At 37.4% G+C, this 12874-nt stretch overlaps 1 protein-coding gene across 2 annotated transcripts in view; it reads left to right on the forward strand.

The window, feature by feature from the left end:
* Nucleotides 1-12874, forward strand: part of LOC127652546 (potassium voltage-gated channel subfamily H member 6-like) — a 59941-nt gene that overhangs the window by 44802 nt on the left and 2265 nt on the right. The window contains exons 10-15 of one of the 2 annotated variants that reach the window (XM_052138728.1): nucleotides 1176-1428; nucleotides 4622-4815; nucleotides 4936-5032; nucleotides 5163-5426; nucleotides 8463-8646; nucleotides 8748-8952. In XM_052138728.1, coding sequence (XP_051994688.1) covers nucleotides 1176-1428; nucleotides 4622-4815; nucleotides 4936-5032; nucleotides 5163-5426; nucleotides 8463-8646; nucleotides 8748-8952 — 1197 coding nt within the window. The remainder of the gene's footprint in view (nucleotides 1-1175; nucleotides 1429-4621; nucleotides 4816-4935; nucleotides 5033-5162; nucleotides 5427-8462; nucleotides 8647-8747; nucleotides 8953-12874) is intronic. The other variant, XM_052138729.1, reaches the window with a different exon arrangement.

Below are 12874 nucleotides of genomic sequence, written 5' to 3' on the forward strand. Positions count from 1 at the left end.
CAGTAGATACAGAGCAATAACTGACCGCTGGATTGCATAACTTACAGTTTAAGCAATCCATGTCAGTTATGGCAAAAGTATACAATCCTAGAATTATGCCTTGGATAAAGGGTAATTGGAATAAGTTGATCCAATTATAGGAATATTCCAGGTTCAATACAAGTTAATCACAATCGACAGCATTTGTGGCATAATGTTTATTTGAACTTTTTTCACTTTTGACCCTCCTTTTCTTTAAAAAAAGTTACAGTGAGGCACTTACAATGGAAGTGAATGGGGTCAATCCGAACATTGAAGAACTTACTGTTTTAAATTTATAATCACAAGACATATGTTAATATGATTTTAGTGTGATAAAATCGCTTACTAACCTTTTATAACCATTAATAAACCCTAAAATGACCTTAGAAACAACGAATGAAAAAACTTAACAGTTCAAATAATACATGAGCTTTGACAGAAGAATTAATGAAAGTGCCCTCATTCACTTCCATTGTAAGTGCCTCACTGTAACCTCCATTTTTACTTTTTTAAAGAAAAGATTTGAAATCATTTTTTGTAGTAAAACATTATGCCACAAATGCTGTCGATTGAGTTTAAATTGGACTGAACCCTGAATATTCTCTTAATCCAGGCTTTGATTTGACAATGGTCTGGTGTTCTTTGTTTTGCAAAAGGAAGACATTCAACACTTGCTATTTTATCGTAAGTGTAGAATCCTCAACCAACTGACAAATAATTGGGTCACAGATATGGATCTTGCATTATCTCTTTTACACTTGAAAATGTCTGTTTTCTTAAATTCATATATATATATATATATATATATATATATATATAATTATTTTTATTTTTTTAAGTCCTGACCTAATCCCATTGAAATGCTGCACTGTGATCCAGAACAGGCAATTGAAGCAAGACATCCCAAAAAATATCCATACTAAATAACAATTAACATAAAGAATGAGCTAAAATTTCTCGTAAACACTGTGCTTGTCACAAGGCTATACAGAAAGCATTTGGTTGACATTACTGCGAATAAGGGTTTTGCAAACTTTTTCTCACAGCTATAACAATAAAGCACAACACAAGTCTATTGTTGTTATTTATTTCTTTGTATTTGTTAAAACTGTATGCCTCTAATGTTCAATTTTGTGTTTCTTCTCCTACTCAAGGTGTTGAAGGGTTTTCCGGAGTGTCTACAGGCTGATATCTGCCTGCATCTGAACCGCAGTCTGCTGCAGAACTGCAAGGCATTCCGGGGGGCGAGCAAGGGATGTCTGCGGGCTCTGGCCATGCGTTTTAAGACTGCCCATGCCCCGCCCGGTGACACTCTGGTGCACAGTGGAGACGTATTGACTGCCCTGTATTTTATCTCCCGAGGCTCTATCGAAATCCTCAGGGATGATGTGGTCATGGCCATATTAGGTGCGAGAGGCAGTGTCTAGTTTTGATTGATCTAGTATATATTCTTCTGCATTGCATTTTTATAACCTTGTTTTTGACGTCTTTGCCACTTTGACATCTCCATCTGTGTCTTCTCTTCTGATTCACTGCGTTTTCCTCTGCTTTGATGTTCACACCATCATGTGCTACTACATCTCATTGACTCTTTCTCATCGATTATTGACAGGCCAGATAATATGTTGCTGCAGCTCTTTATTGTAATGTGCCATGCAGATCAATATACAGTGCATCCGGAAAGTATTCACAGTGCTTCACTTTTTCCACATTTTGTAATGTTACAGCCTTATTCCAAAATGGATTAAATTAATTATTTTCATGAAAATTCTACAAACAATAATCATCTTAATGACATGAAAGAAGTTTGTTTGAAATCTTTGCAAATTTATTAAAAATAAAAAACGAAAAAAAATCACATGTACATAAGTATTCACAGCCTTTGCTCAATACTTTGTTGAAGCACATTTGGCACAAATTACAGCCTTAAGTATTTTTGTGTATGATGCAGCAAGCTTGGCACACCTAGTTTTGGGCAGTTTCTCCCATTCTTCTTTGCAGTACATCTCAAGCTCCATCAGGACAGCCATTTTCAGATCTCTCCAGAGATGTTCAATCGGGTTCAAGTCTGGGCTCTGGCTGGGCCACTCAAGGACATTCACAGAGTTGTCCCGTAGCCACTCCTTTGTTATCTTGGCTGTGTGCTTAGGGTCGTTGTCCTGTTTGAAGATGAACCTTCGCCCCAGTCTGAGGTCCAGAGCATTCTGGAGCAGGTTTTCATCAAGAGTGTCTCTGTACATTGCTGCATTCATCTTTCCCTCGATCCTGACTAGTATCCCAGTTCCTGCCGCTGAAAAACATCCCCACAGCATGATGCTGCCACCACCATGCTTCACTGTAGGGATGGTATTGGCCAGGTGATGAGCGGTGCCTGGTTTCCTCCAGACATAACACTTGCCATTCAGGCCGAAGGGTTCAATCTTTGTTTCATCAGACCAGAGAATTTTGTTTCTCATGGTCTGAGAGTCCTTCAGGTGCCTTTTGGCAAACTCCAGACGGGCTGTCATGTGCCTTTTACTGAGGATTGGCTTCCGTCTGGCCACTCTACCATACAGGCCTGATTGGTGGAGTGCTGCAGAGATGGTTGTTCTTCTGGAAGTTTCTCCTCTCTCCACAGAGAAACGCTGGAGCTCTGTCAGAGTGACCATCGGGTTCTTGGTCACCTCCCTGTCTAAGGCCCTTCTCCCCTGATTGCTCAGTTTGGCTGAGTGGCCAGACCAAGGAAGAGTCTTGTTGGTTCAAAACTTCTTCCATTTACGGATGATGGAGGCCACTGTGCTCATTGGGACCTTCAATGCTGCAGAGATTTTTCTGTACCCTTCCCCAGATCTGTACCTCGATACAATCCTGTCTCGGAGGTCTACAGACAATTCCTTGGACTTCATGGCTTCGTTTGTGCTCTGACATGCACTGTTAACTGTGGGACCTTATATAGACAGGTGTGTGCCTTTCAAATCATTTACCAATCAACTGAATTTACCACAGTTGGACTCCAATCAAGTTGTAGAAACATCTCAGGGATGATCAGTGGAAACAGGATGCACCTGAGCTCAATTTTGAGTGTCATGGCAGAGGTTGTGAATACTTATGTACATGTGATTCTTTTTTTTTAAATTTATTTTTTTATCTTTAATAAATTTGCAAAGATTTCAAACAAACTTCTTTCACGTTGTCATTATGGGGTATTGTTTGTAGAATTTTGAGGAAAATAATGAATGTAATACATTTTGGAATAAGGCTGTAACATTACAAAATGTGGTAAAAGTGAAGCGCCATGAATCCTTTCCGGATGCACTGTAAATCAAGGCTCTCGCCATGTTGCTCTATAGCAGTGGTTCTTTATAGGCCAAGCACCACCTTTAATCATATTAAAACATCCAAGTACTACCAAGTCATCACCAATTTTCCCTTTAACTTTTTTCCAGCATTGAGCAAATTGAATATAATTTTTTAAATAACAGTATTGCTGTTTAAGGGATGTTTACCCAAAAATGAAAATTCTCTCATCAGTTACTCACCCTCATGCCATCCCAGATGTGTATGACTGTCTTTGTTCTGCTGAACACAAACAAAGATTTTTAGAAGAATATTTCAGCTCTGTAGGTCCATACAAATCAAGTGAATGGTGATCAGGCTTTTCAAGCTCCAAAAATCACATAAAGGCAGCATAAAAGTGATCCATATAACTTTGGTTCAATATACACGTATGTCTTCAGAAGCTGAGAAATATGGATTTAACCACTGGAGTCTTACGGATTATTTTTATGCTGCATTTATGTGATTTTTGGAGCTTGAAAGTTCTGGTCACGATTCACTTGCATTCTAAAGTATTTTTCAAAAAATCTTGTTTTTGTTCTGCAATAGAAAAAAGTTAAAATACAAATATGGTGCTGTAAGACCCTCTTCAGTCCCTTGACAGGCCCTTTGTGGTAGGACCGTATGAGAGCAGCATCTAAAAAAACATCGTAACAGTAACATTTAGAAATGTTGTGTTGAATAACAATTTGTTTTAAATATTTTTAATGTAGAATGCATATTTGTATTTTTTAAAGGGATAGTTCAACAAAAATGAAAATTCTTTCATCATTTAATCACACTCGTGTTGTATCAAACAGTATGATATTCTCTCTTCTGTGGAACACAAAAGGAAATGTTTGGCTGAATGACAACTCATTTACTTTCATTGCATCATTTATATAATGAAAGTGAATGGTGACTGAGGCTAACATTCACCCTAAAATTTTCATTTGTGTGGAAGAGTGAAAGAAAGATAGGGTGAACGTTTTTAGCTGAACGTTCCCTTTAATAGTGTAAATATCTAGAGTCGTCCTTGTGGTATGTGTTCTAAAGTTTGAGAGCCACTGTTTTCTATGAAATTAAAGGTTGCCACCTCCTTTTTCTTGCATATTTTTGTCTGAGCTGGTACCTGTGTTTCTGACATCACAAGATGCAGCTTTATAGTAGTGGGTAAACTGTTTGGATGTTGAATGCATGCCATCAGCTACATGAAGAGACCAATCAATGACACCAAACTGAGATATTTTTCTCTTATCTATATTACTTATTCCAACCCTGTGTCTCCTTTTCTTCCTCTTTGCAGGTAAGAATGATATTTTTGGGGAGCCCATCAGTCTGTATGCCAGGCCTGGGAAATCAAGTGCAGATGTGAGGGCTCTGACTTACTGTGACCTGCATAAGATCCTGAGAGATGACCTGCTGGAGGTGTTGGACATGTACCCTGATTTCTCAGACATCTTCTGGAACAACTTGGAGATCACATTCAACCTTAGAGATGTAAACCACTCAAACTCACACATTTATTAAATGAGATGTGTATTTTATTAGCTATTCTTTATGCATATTTCTATACATGTGTGAGAAATTATTTGAGTTACTGAAGCTTGTGTGTATCAGGCAGACAGAATCATGCATCCAACTCCAAGCGAGGACTCAGACTGTGGGTACCGTCGGCCCAGACACCGAAGGAACCCTCTACAGCGCAATCGACCTGGTAAGGGTGTCCATCGTGTCATTTTTCCATTTAGGCTACATGAAAAACACAGACTAACACTAAAGCAATTAAGTTTATGACCACTGCTGCAGAACTGCACAGCTCATTGTTCTGCTCTTACCCCTCTCAGATGGGATGGACCGAGATGGGATGGACACATACCCAATCCAGACCTGTTCCCCCATCGGGAACCATCGGGGGGCGATGCCACTCACACATTGGGATGAGTTATGCAGTAATACCAGTGCTGCTTCCCTGTCCAGTGAGGGGGACCTAAAGCCCTTGGTACCTGGCCGAGGGAAGATATACTCTCCAGGGATGGAGATGCAAGAATACACCCCTTCTGCTGTCAGCATGGGAGGATCACAGGACCCAGGGGCACATTCATACACAGGTGCCAACAGAAAGAGTGAATACTTTGGCTGAATCACTGTTTTTTATAGTTAATGAATATGAAAACTAACTAAAATAATTTTTGTTAACTAAAACAAAAATAAAAACTGTAATTATAGGACAAAACTGAAACTAAACTAAAATACTTTTTCATAACTCCAAAACTAACATAAATAAAATAAAACAATCTCAAATTTAAATTAAGTTTTAGTTTTTGATATGCTCGGGTGAATATGGGCAAAGTGGGACACTTTAGGAAATTTTACTTTTCTTGACACTTTCAATTATGATCCAAATGCTTCATAACCTGACAATATACCTTTGAAGAAAGCTTAGGATGTCTTCTACCTTAGTCAAAAGCAAAAATGAAGAAAAGTTAAATACTGGGAAGTAAAACCTTTGAAGACCCTCTTTGACCAAATTTCAGATTATTATTATTATTATTATTTTTTTTTTAAGCAGTGCTGGTATAGTGGGACAGAGGTAAATTGGTACTCTACAAAGTATTTGGATTTGTAAAAATATTTTCTTATACACTTTTACGTCATAACATTAAGTTATCTTTTACATTTTACAACCTTAACAAGATTCACCTAAAAAAAAATTCTATTGCTTTTCCCAACAGTGATCATGAAAAGAGCTCTGCCACCCATCTCAAAGTAAAATTATTAATTTGAAACCTCAAAAAGTTAAAGGGAATAGTTCACCCCAAAATAAAAAATTCTCTCATCATTTACTCACCCTCAGGCCATCCCAGATGTGTATGACTTTCTTTCATCTGCTGAACACAAATGAAGATTTTTAAAAGAATATCTCAGCTCTGTTGGTCCATACAATGCAAGTCAACAGAGTCCAAAACCTTGAAGCTCCAAAAGGCACATAAATGCAGCATAAAAGTAATCCAGAGAACAGACCAAAATGTAACTACTTTTTCACTCTACATCTTGCAATTGCAGTCTAGAGGAACAATCATTATTTCAAGCTTAATACCACTTACTAGTGGAGTTCAAAGAGTGCTAGATGGCACTGGGAAAAATAATCAAGCTTGAAATTATGATTGCCAAGGAGACTGCTGAATTTAAGATTTACAGTACAAAAAAGGGCTTTAATATATATCTGTTTCTCACCCACAACTATCATATCTCCTTTGAACACATGGATTAAACCACTGGAGTCGTATGGCCTAATTTGTGCTGCATTTATGTGCTTTTTTGAGCTTCAAAGTTCTGGTAACCATTCACTTACATTGTTTATGTTCTGCAGAAGAAGGAAAGTCAAACTCATCTGGGATGGCATGAGGGTGAGTAAATGAAAAGTTAAATTTTTGGGTGAACTATCCCTTTATTCAGAAGTTTGTATGTAAATGTTATCTTGTATAGAAGTGGTAAAATTATTTATTAATTTATTTGGCTTGCTGTCCGTATACTGGAGGGCTCAGAGCTTGAGACTCGAATCCTGATTTTCCCCCCAGAATTTAATTATTGAAATAAATTATGAATCTAGAGAACTGGTGGAGGGGGGATGTCAGGAAAATTGTCACGGGAAGCAGGTAAGTATAAGCTTATATACTCCTACTCATGGGCAGTCCTTTGTCAGATTAAAATTAACATGCTCCTCCCGAACCTCTGTTAATTAACTCCATATTGTTTACTCTCCAAAGATTAGTTTAGTAGTTATTTATAATAATTTAAGGAAATACATGTGGATACAGTGTGGATCAAGCTTAAATGTCCTTTGTCACTTTACCCATATTCACATTTTATTATAAATTTTGCAACATTTACACTCCACATTAAACATGAAAATACCACTAGATAGAGGTAAAACAAGACTACAATGAGAAATCTAATGATGTTAGACTTTTTAAATTTCACCAGAAAATGCTCAGGTTTGGCAGCCATAAAAAATACTAAAACTAAAATAAAAACAAACTAAACTGAAACTACGAAACACTGAGAAAACTAAACTAAATTGCAATGACAAATTGAAAAGAAAATAGAAATAATAACAAAATTAAAAATCCAAAACTATAATAAAACTGGGCTCAATATTAATTTACATACTATCAGTCCTAGATGCAGTATCAAGAAACAATTTTATGATGTTGTAGAATGTCCAAATAAGGGACTTTCTTCCGTGGAACACATTTAGCAGAAAGACTTTCAATGTATCTTTTTCCATACAGTTAATGTGAACAGCGACTGAGGGTAACATTTGTTTTTCATGGAAAAACGAAAGTCATATGGGTTTGGAACAACATTAGGGTGAGGAAATGACAAAATATGTCCTTTACTATTGCAGTAGCTACCTTTTGTAATTATTACAAGTATGCAAACTGGTCAATTACAAGTATGCAATAATCAGCCCCTGTTTATTTTTCATCTACATACACTCACTGAGCACTTTATTAGGAACACTATGGTCCTAATAAAGTACCCGACATGGTATTCTGCTGTTGTAATCCATCCGCCTCAATATTCGATGTGTTGTGCATTCTGAGATGCTATTTTCTACAATTGTACAGATTGGTTTCCTGAGTCACCGTAGCCTTTCTGTCAGCTCCAACCAGTCTGACCATTCTTTGTTTGACCTCTCTCATCAACAAGGTGTTTCCATCCGCAGAACTGCCGCTCACTGGATGTTTTTTGTTTTTTTGTACCATTCTGAGTCAATTCTAGAGACTGTTGTGCATGCAAATCCCAGGAGATCAGCAGTTAAATAAATATTCAAACCAGGCCGTCTGGCACAAACAATCATGCCATGGTCAAAATCACTGATATACAATATTTTTCCCATTCTGATGGTTGATGTGAACATTAACGGAAGCTCCTGACCTTTATCCGCCTAGTTTTATGCATTGCACTGCTGCCACATAATTGGCTGATTATATAATTGCATGAATGAGTAGGTGTACAGGTGTTCCTAATAAAGAGCACAGTGAGTGTATTTGTCACATTTTACAATTAATTTCTTCTATTGCAGCTTTATCTTATCCAGCCTAACTCATAATCTATCAACTCATTCTTTACCCCAACAGCAGCTCCTCTCAATGTGTATGGGTTATATGGTTATTTGCCCGAGCGCAGGGCCAGTCAGTACTCAGAGAGTCAGAGACGGCCCTCTGCAGTGCAGACTTGTTACCACCATCACAGCCTCTGCACTGAGGACAGACCCAGCCAACTTCAGGCCCGTCTGGAACGACTGCAGTCCCAGCTCAATAGGTCAGACAACTAGGGAACAGAGGGATGTTTAGAGAGGGAGGAAACTATCTATATATGCAAAGTCTGGATTTTCCCTTCAACCTCTCTTTCTCTCTCTCAAGACTGGAGACCAAGATGACAGCTGATATAAATGTGATCCTGCGGTTGCTGCAGAGGCAGATGGCACCAGTGCCCCCTGCCTACAGTGCAGTTTCCCCTGAACCGCTCAAAGCCCACCAAGTTCACCCCACCAGCTTGTACACTACAGCAGCTCACAACACCATGCCCTCTGTACAGATCACTGACAGTCCATCATCTCCTGGTAAGGTAAGTTGTGATGTCAGCAGTGAGAGAAGAAGGGTGTGATATGTATTTAGTCATGACCTTTTTTGTGGACTTGTAAACTGTACATTAGATGAAAAATGGAAATAAGAAACAATATAAGGAGAACTGACGTGCACAGAACAATCTAAATGTGCCCTTCACAAATATAAAGGTTTAAGCAGAGGTGCCTTTAAGAGCGCAGGGATTTAAGCGGAGGTGTCTTTACTGCAACATTTGTCATGTTATTAAACATAATCTTGACAAACATTTTTGGATATTTTCATCTTTCCCAGTTCATGTAGAACCCGATCAGAGCTGTCAATTTTTAAAGCAGTCCTACTCATGACGTATTTTTAATTTTTTTTTATATATATAATTTTTTTTTCTTCCTTGAGGTCCACTTATAATTTTAGTATAGTTTTTTTTGACCAAAACAGTCATAATTTAGTCATATATAATAATTTTCCACCCTGTCTCTGGCCCTCTGTCTCAAACGCTCGGTTTAAAGCTGTCTGGCCATTTAAGACTTCATGATCTGATTGGCTAACATCGTGCAGCCCTTCCAATACATCAAATTGGGAGAAAAGGGGATAATATAATGTGTTTTTTGTTTTTCTTAAATAGCACAGATGGGTGCAAAAACTGTCCAGGATGTCTTCAAAACAGCACAACAGCATGACAGCTGAATGATACACAATGGGGGTCTCCAATTTATAACTTGACATTGAATCTTTTAAAAGTTATGCGAGATGTATGATAACGTTCAAAGCCATTTATGTAGAAAATTTTTTAAATCTTTGGATGAATCTCCGATGACAGGCCCATCTCTCTCCTCTTCACCTGTGTGACTGACCGAGCACCTGTGGGCGGGGCCAAAGGTGCAATGATGAAAATAGGCATTGATGTCTTGCTGAAGAGGCAGTCATATGCAGATGTATTTGGTCCTTGTGACGTCACAAGTTCCACAAATTCCAAATGAGCTGTTTTTTGCAGCTTGGTTTAAATAAATTATCTTTTCTATTTAGAAGGAAGTTTTCAGTTCTGAAACTTTTGTAGTACAATGACCTCTTATATATCAAAAGGTCAAGGAAAATTAATGTCATGACAAGTACATTTCTATAATGAATATAGATTTTTCTTGTTATGCTGATCTATAAAATATTTAATTAGTTCGATTTTGCTCTTGTGTAGGATACAACCTGCTCGCAAGACATGATGTCCGATTTGCGAGCCATTTTTTTAACACTTTACAAAAAGATTCCATTCGTTTACATTAGTTAATGCATTAAAGGAATAGTTCACCCAAAAATTGTAATTCTATCAGTTACTCACCCTCATGGCATCCCAGATGTGTATGACTTTCTTTCTTCTACTGAACACAAAGATTTTTAGAAGAATATTTCAGCTCTGTTGGTCCATGCAATGCAAGTGAATGACAAAAATCCAGAAAAGTTGCATCAAAATAATCCATAAAATTTCAGTGGTTTAATCCATGTCTACAGAAGTGATATGATAGGTGTGGGTGAGAAACAGATCAATATTTAAGTCCATGTTCACTATAAATTCTCTTCCCTGCCCAGTAGGTGGTGTTATGCATGAAGAATGTGAATCTTAAAAACAAAAGAAGAATGTGAAAGTGAAGATTGATAGTAAAAAATAACTTATATATATGTTTCAGAGCTCCAGACTGCAACTGAAATGTATATGCAAAAATAATGTATTGTGACAATCATTTAAAATCTCATCAACAAGATGTTTCCATCCACAGAACTACCACTCACTGGTTGTTTTTTTGTTTTTGGCAACATTCTGAGAAATTCTAGAGACTGTTGTGTATGAAAATCCCAGGTGATCAACACTTACAGAAATACTCAAACCAGCCTGTGTGGACACCAACAATCATCCATGCGATTATCTAATCAGCCAATCATGTGGCAGTAGTGCATTGCATAAAGTCATGCATATACGGGAGCTTCAGTTAATGTTCACATCAGCCATCAGAATTGGGAAAAATGTGATCTCAGTGATTTGGACCGTGGCATGATTTTTGGTGTCAGATGGGCTGGTTTGAATTTTTCTGTAACTGCTGATCTCCTGGGATTTTCACGCACAACATTCTCTAGAATTTACTCCGAATGGTGCCAAAAACAAAAAACATCCAGTGAGTGGCAGTTCTGTGGATGGAAATGCCTTGTTGATGAGAGAGGTCAATAGAGAATGGACAGACTGGTTCAAACTGACAAAGTATACGGTAACTCAGATAAGCGCTCTGTACAATTGTGGTGAGAAGAATGTCATCTCCCAGAATGCTATTCTGAGATGCAGATTGGCGCTGATTTGGCGGCTCGAGGGGGGGACCTACACAATATTAGGCAGGTGGTTTTAATGTTTTGACTGATCTGTGTATATATAAAATCAAGCTTTTGACACTTAAGAAAATTGATGGACTTCCAATCAACTATTACACAAGGTGCAAACATTTATTGATGCTCAAGAAGACAACACACTACTATATGTATATTATAATTTATGTAAATATATGTAATGTAGATTCTGAAGAACAGTACTATATAAAAAATACATATATTTGTATAAATTATGAAAGGGGCATGAACATCTATAAGACAAAAGGGAATGCAAACTTATCTTCTCAACTCTATATACTGTTCATTAAACCTTCATTTAATGGGTTATCAGCTGTATATCTTGTTTCTGAGGAGCAATCTCAATTGAGCCAATTCTGTGATTTGGTGACTAAAAACAGTCATTTGGCTCCTAAGTCATTTTATTAGTCTGGAGCCCTGTGTTTCTCACCCACACTTTTATCAATCTAAAAGATGTGTATTTACCAAAGGTTTGGAATAATGTACAGATTTTGCTGTTTCTGAAGGAGATTGTTACTTAAATTCACCAAAGAGGCATTCAACTGATCACAAAGTATAGTCAGGACATTACTGATGTAAAAAACAGCACCATCACTATTTGAAAAGTCGTTTTTGATCAAATCTAGACCCCATTTCCAGCAGCCATTACTCAAACACTTTATCCTTGAATAATCATGATAAATTGTTAATGTTGTACTAGAAAATCACTTGCCATTATATCAAAGACAATTGAAAACAATTTTTGTTAAATGGAGCTTAACATTGTCTGTGTTTGTTTTTGAGTTGCCACAGTATGCAATAGACTGGCATGTCTTAAGGTCAATATTAGGTCAAAAATGGCAAAAAAAAAGAAGCAGCTTTCTCTAGAAACTCGTCAGTAAATCATTGTTTTGAGGAATGAAGGCAATACAATGCTTGAAAGATTTCATACAAAGGTGTACACTACAGTCTTCAAATGGCTCTAACAAGGACAGAAAGAGATGTGGAAGGTCAGATGTACAACTAAAGAAAATGATAAGTTAATCAGTCTCTAGTTTGAGAAATAGACGCCTCACATGTCCTCAGCTGACAGCTACATTTAATTCTAACAACTCAACACCAGTTTCATGTACAGCAGTAAAGAGAAGACTCAGGAGTGCAGGCCTTATGGGAAGAATTGGAAAGAAAAAGCCACTTTTGAAAAATAGTGGGCAAAGAAACACCAACAATGGATAACAGATAATTGAGCATTTGTGGGATCAGCTAGACTGTAAGGTGTGTGAGAAGTGCCCGACAAAACAGCCACATCTATGGAAAATGCTACAGGAAGTGTGGGGTGATATCTCACCAGAGTATCTGGACAAACTGACAGCTGGAATGCCAAAGATCTGCAAATCTGTCATTGCTGCACATGGAGAATTCTTTGATTCTGAAGTTCTGAAATTGTTTTCAAATTGTAACAGTACTTTTTCATGTTATTAATGTCCTGACTATACATGGTGATCAGTTGAATACCATTTTGGTGAATAAAAGTACAAATATCTTTCCATAAGAGCTATATC

The sequence above is a fragment of the Xyrauchen texanus genome, chromosome 12 (genome assembly GCF_025860055.1).
Source record: "Xyrauchen texanus isolate HMW12.3.18 chromosome 12, RBS_HiC_50CHRs, whole genome shotgun sequence".
Lineage (NCBI taxonomy): Eukaryota > Metazoa > Chordata > Actinopteri > Cypriniformes > Catostomidae > Xyrauchen > Xyrauchen texanus.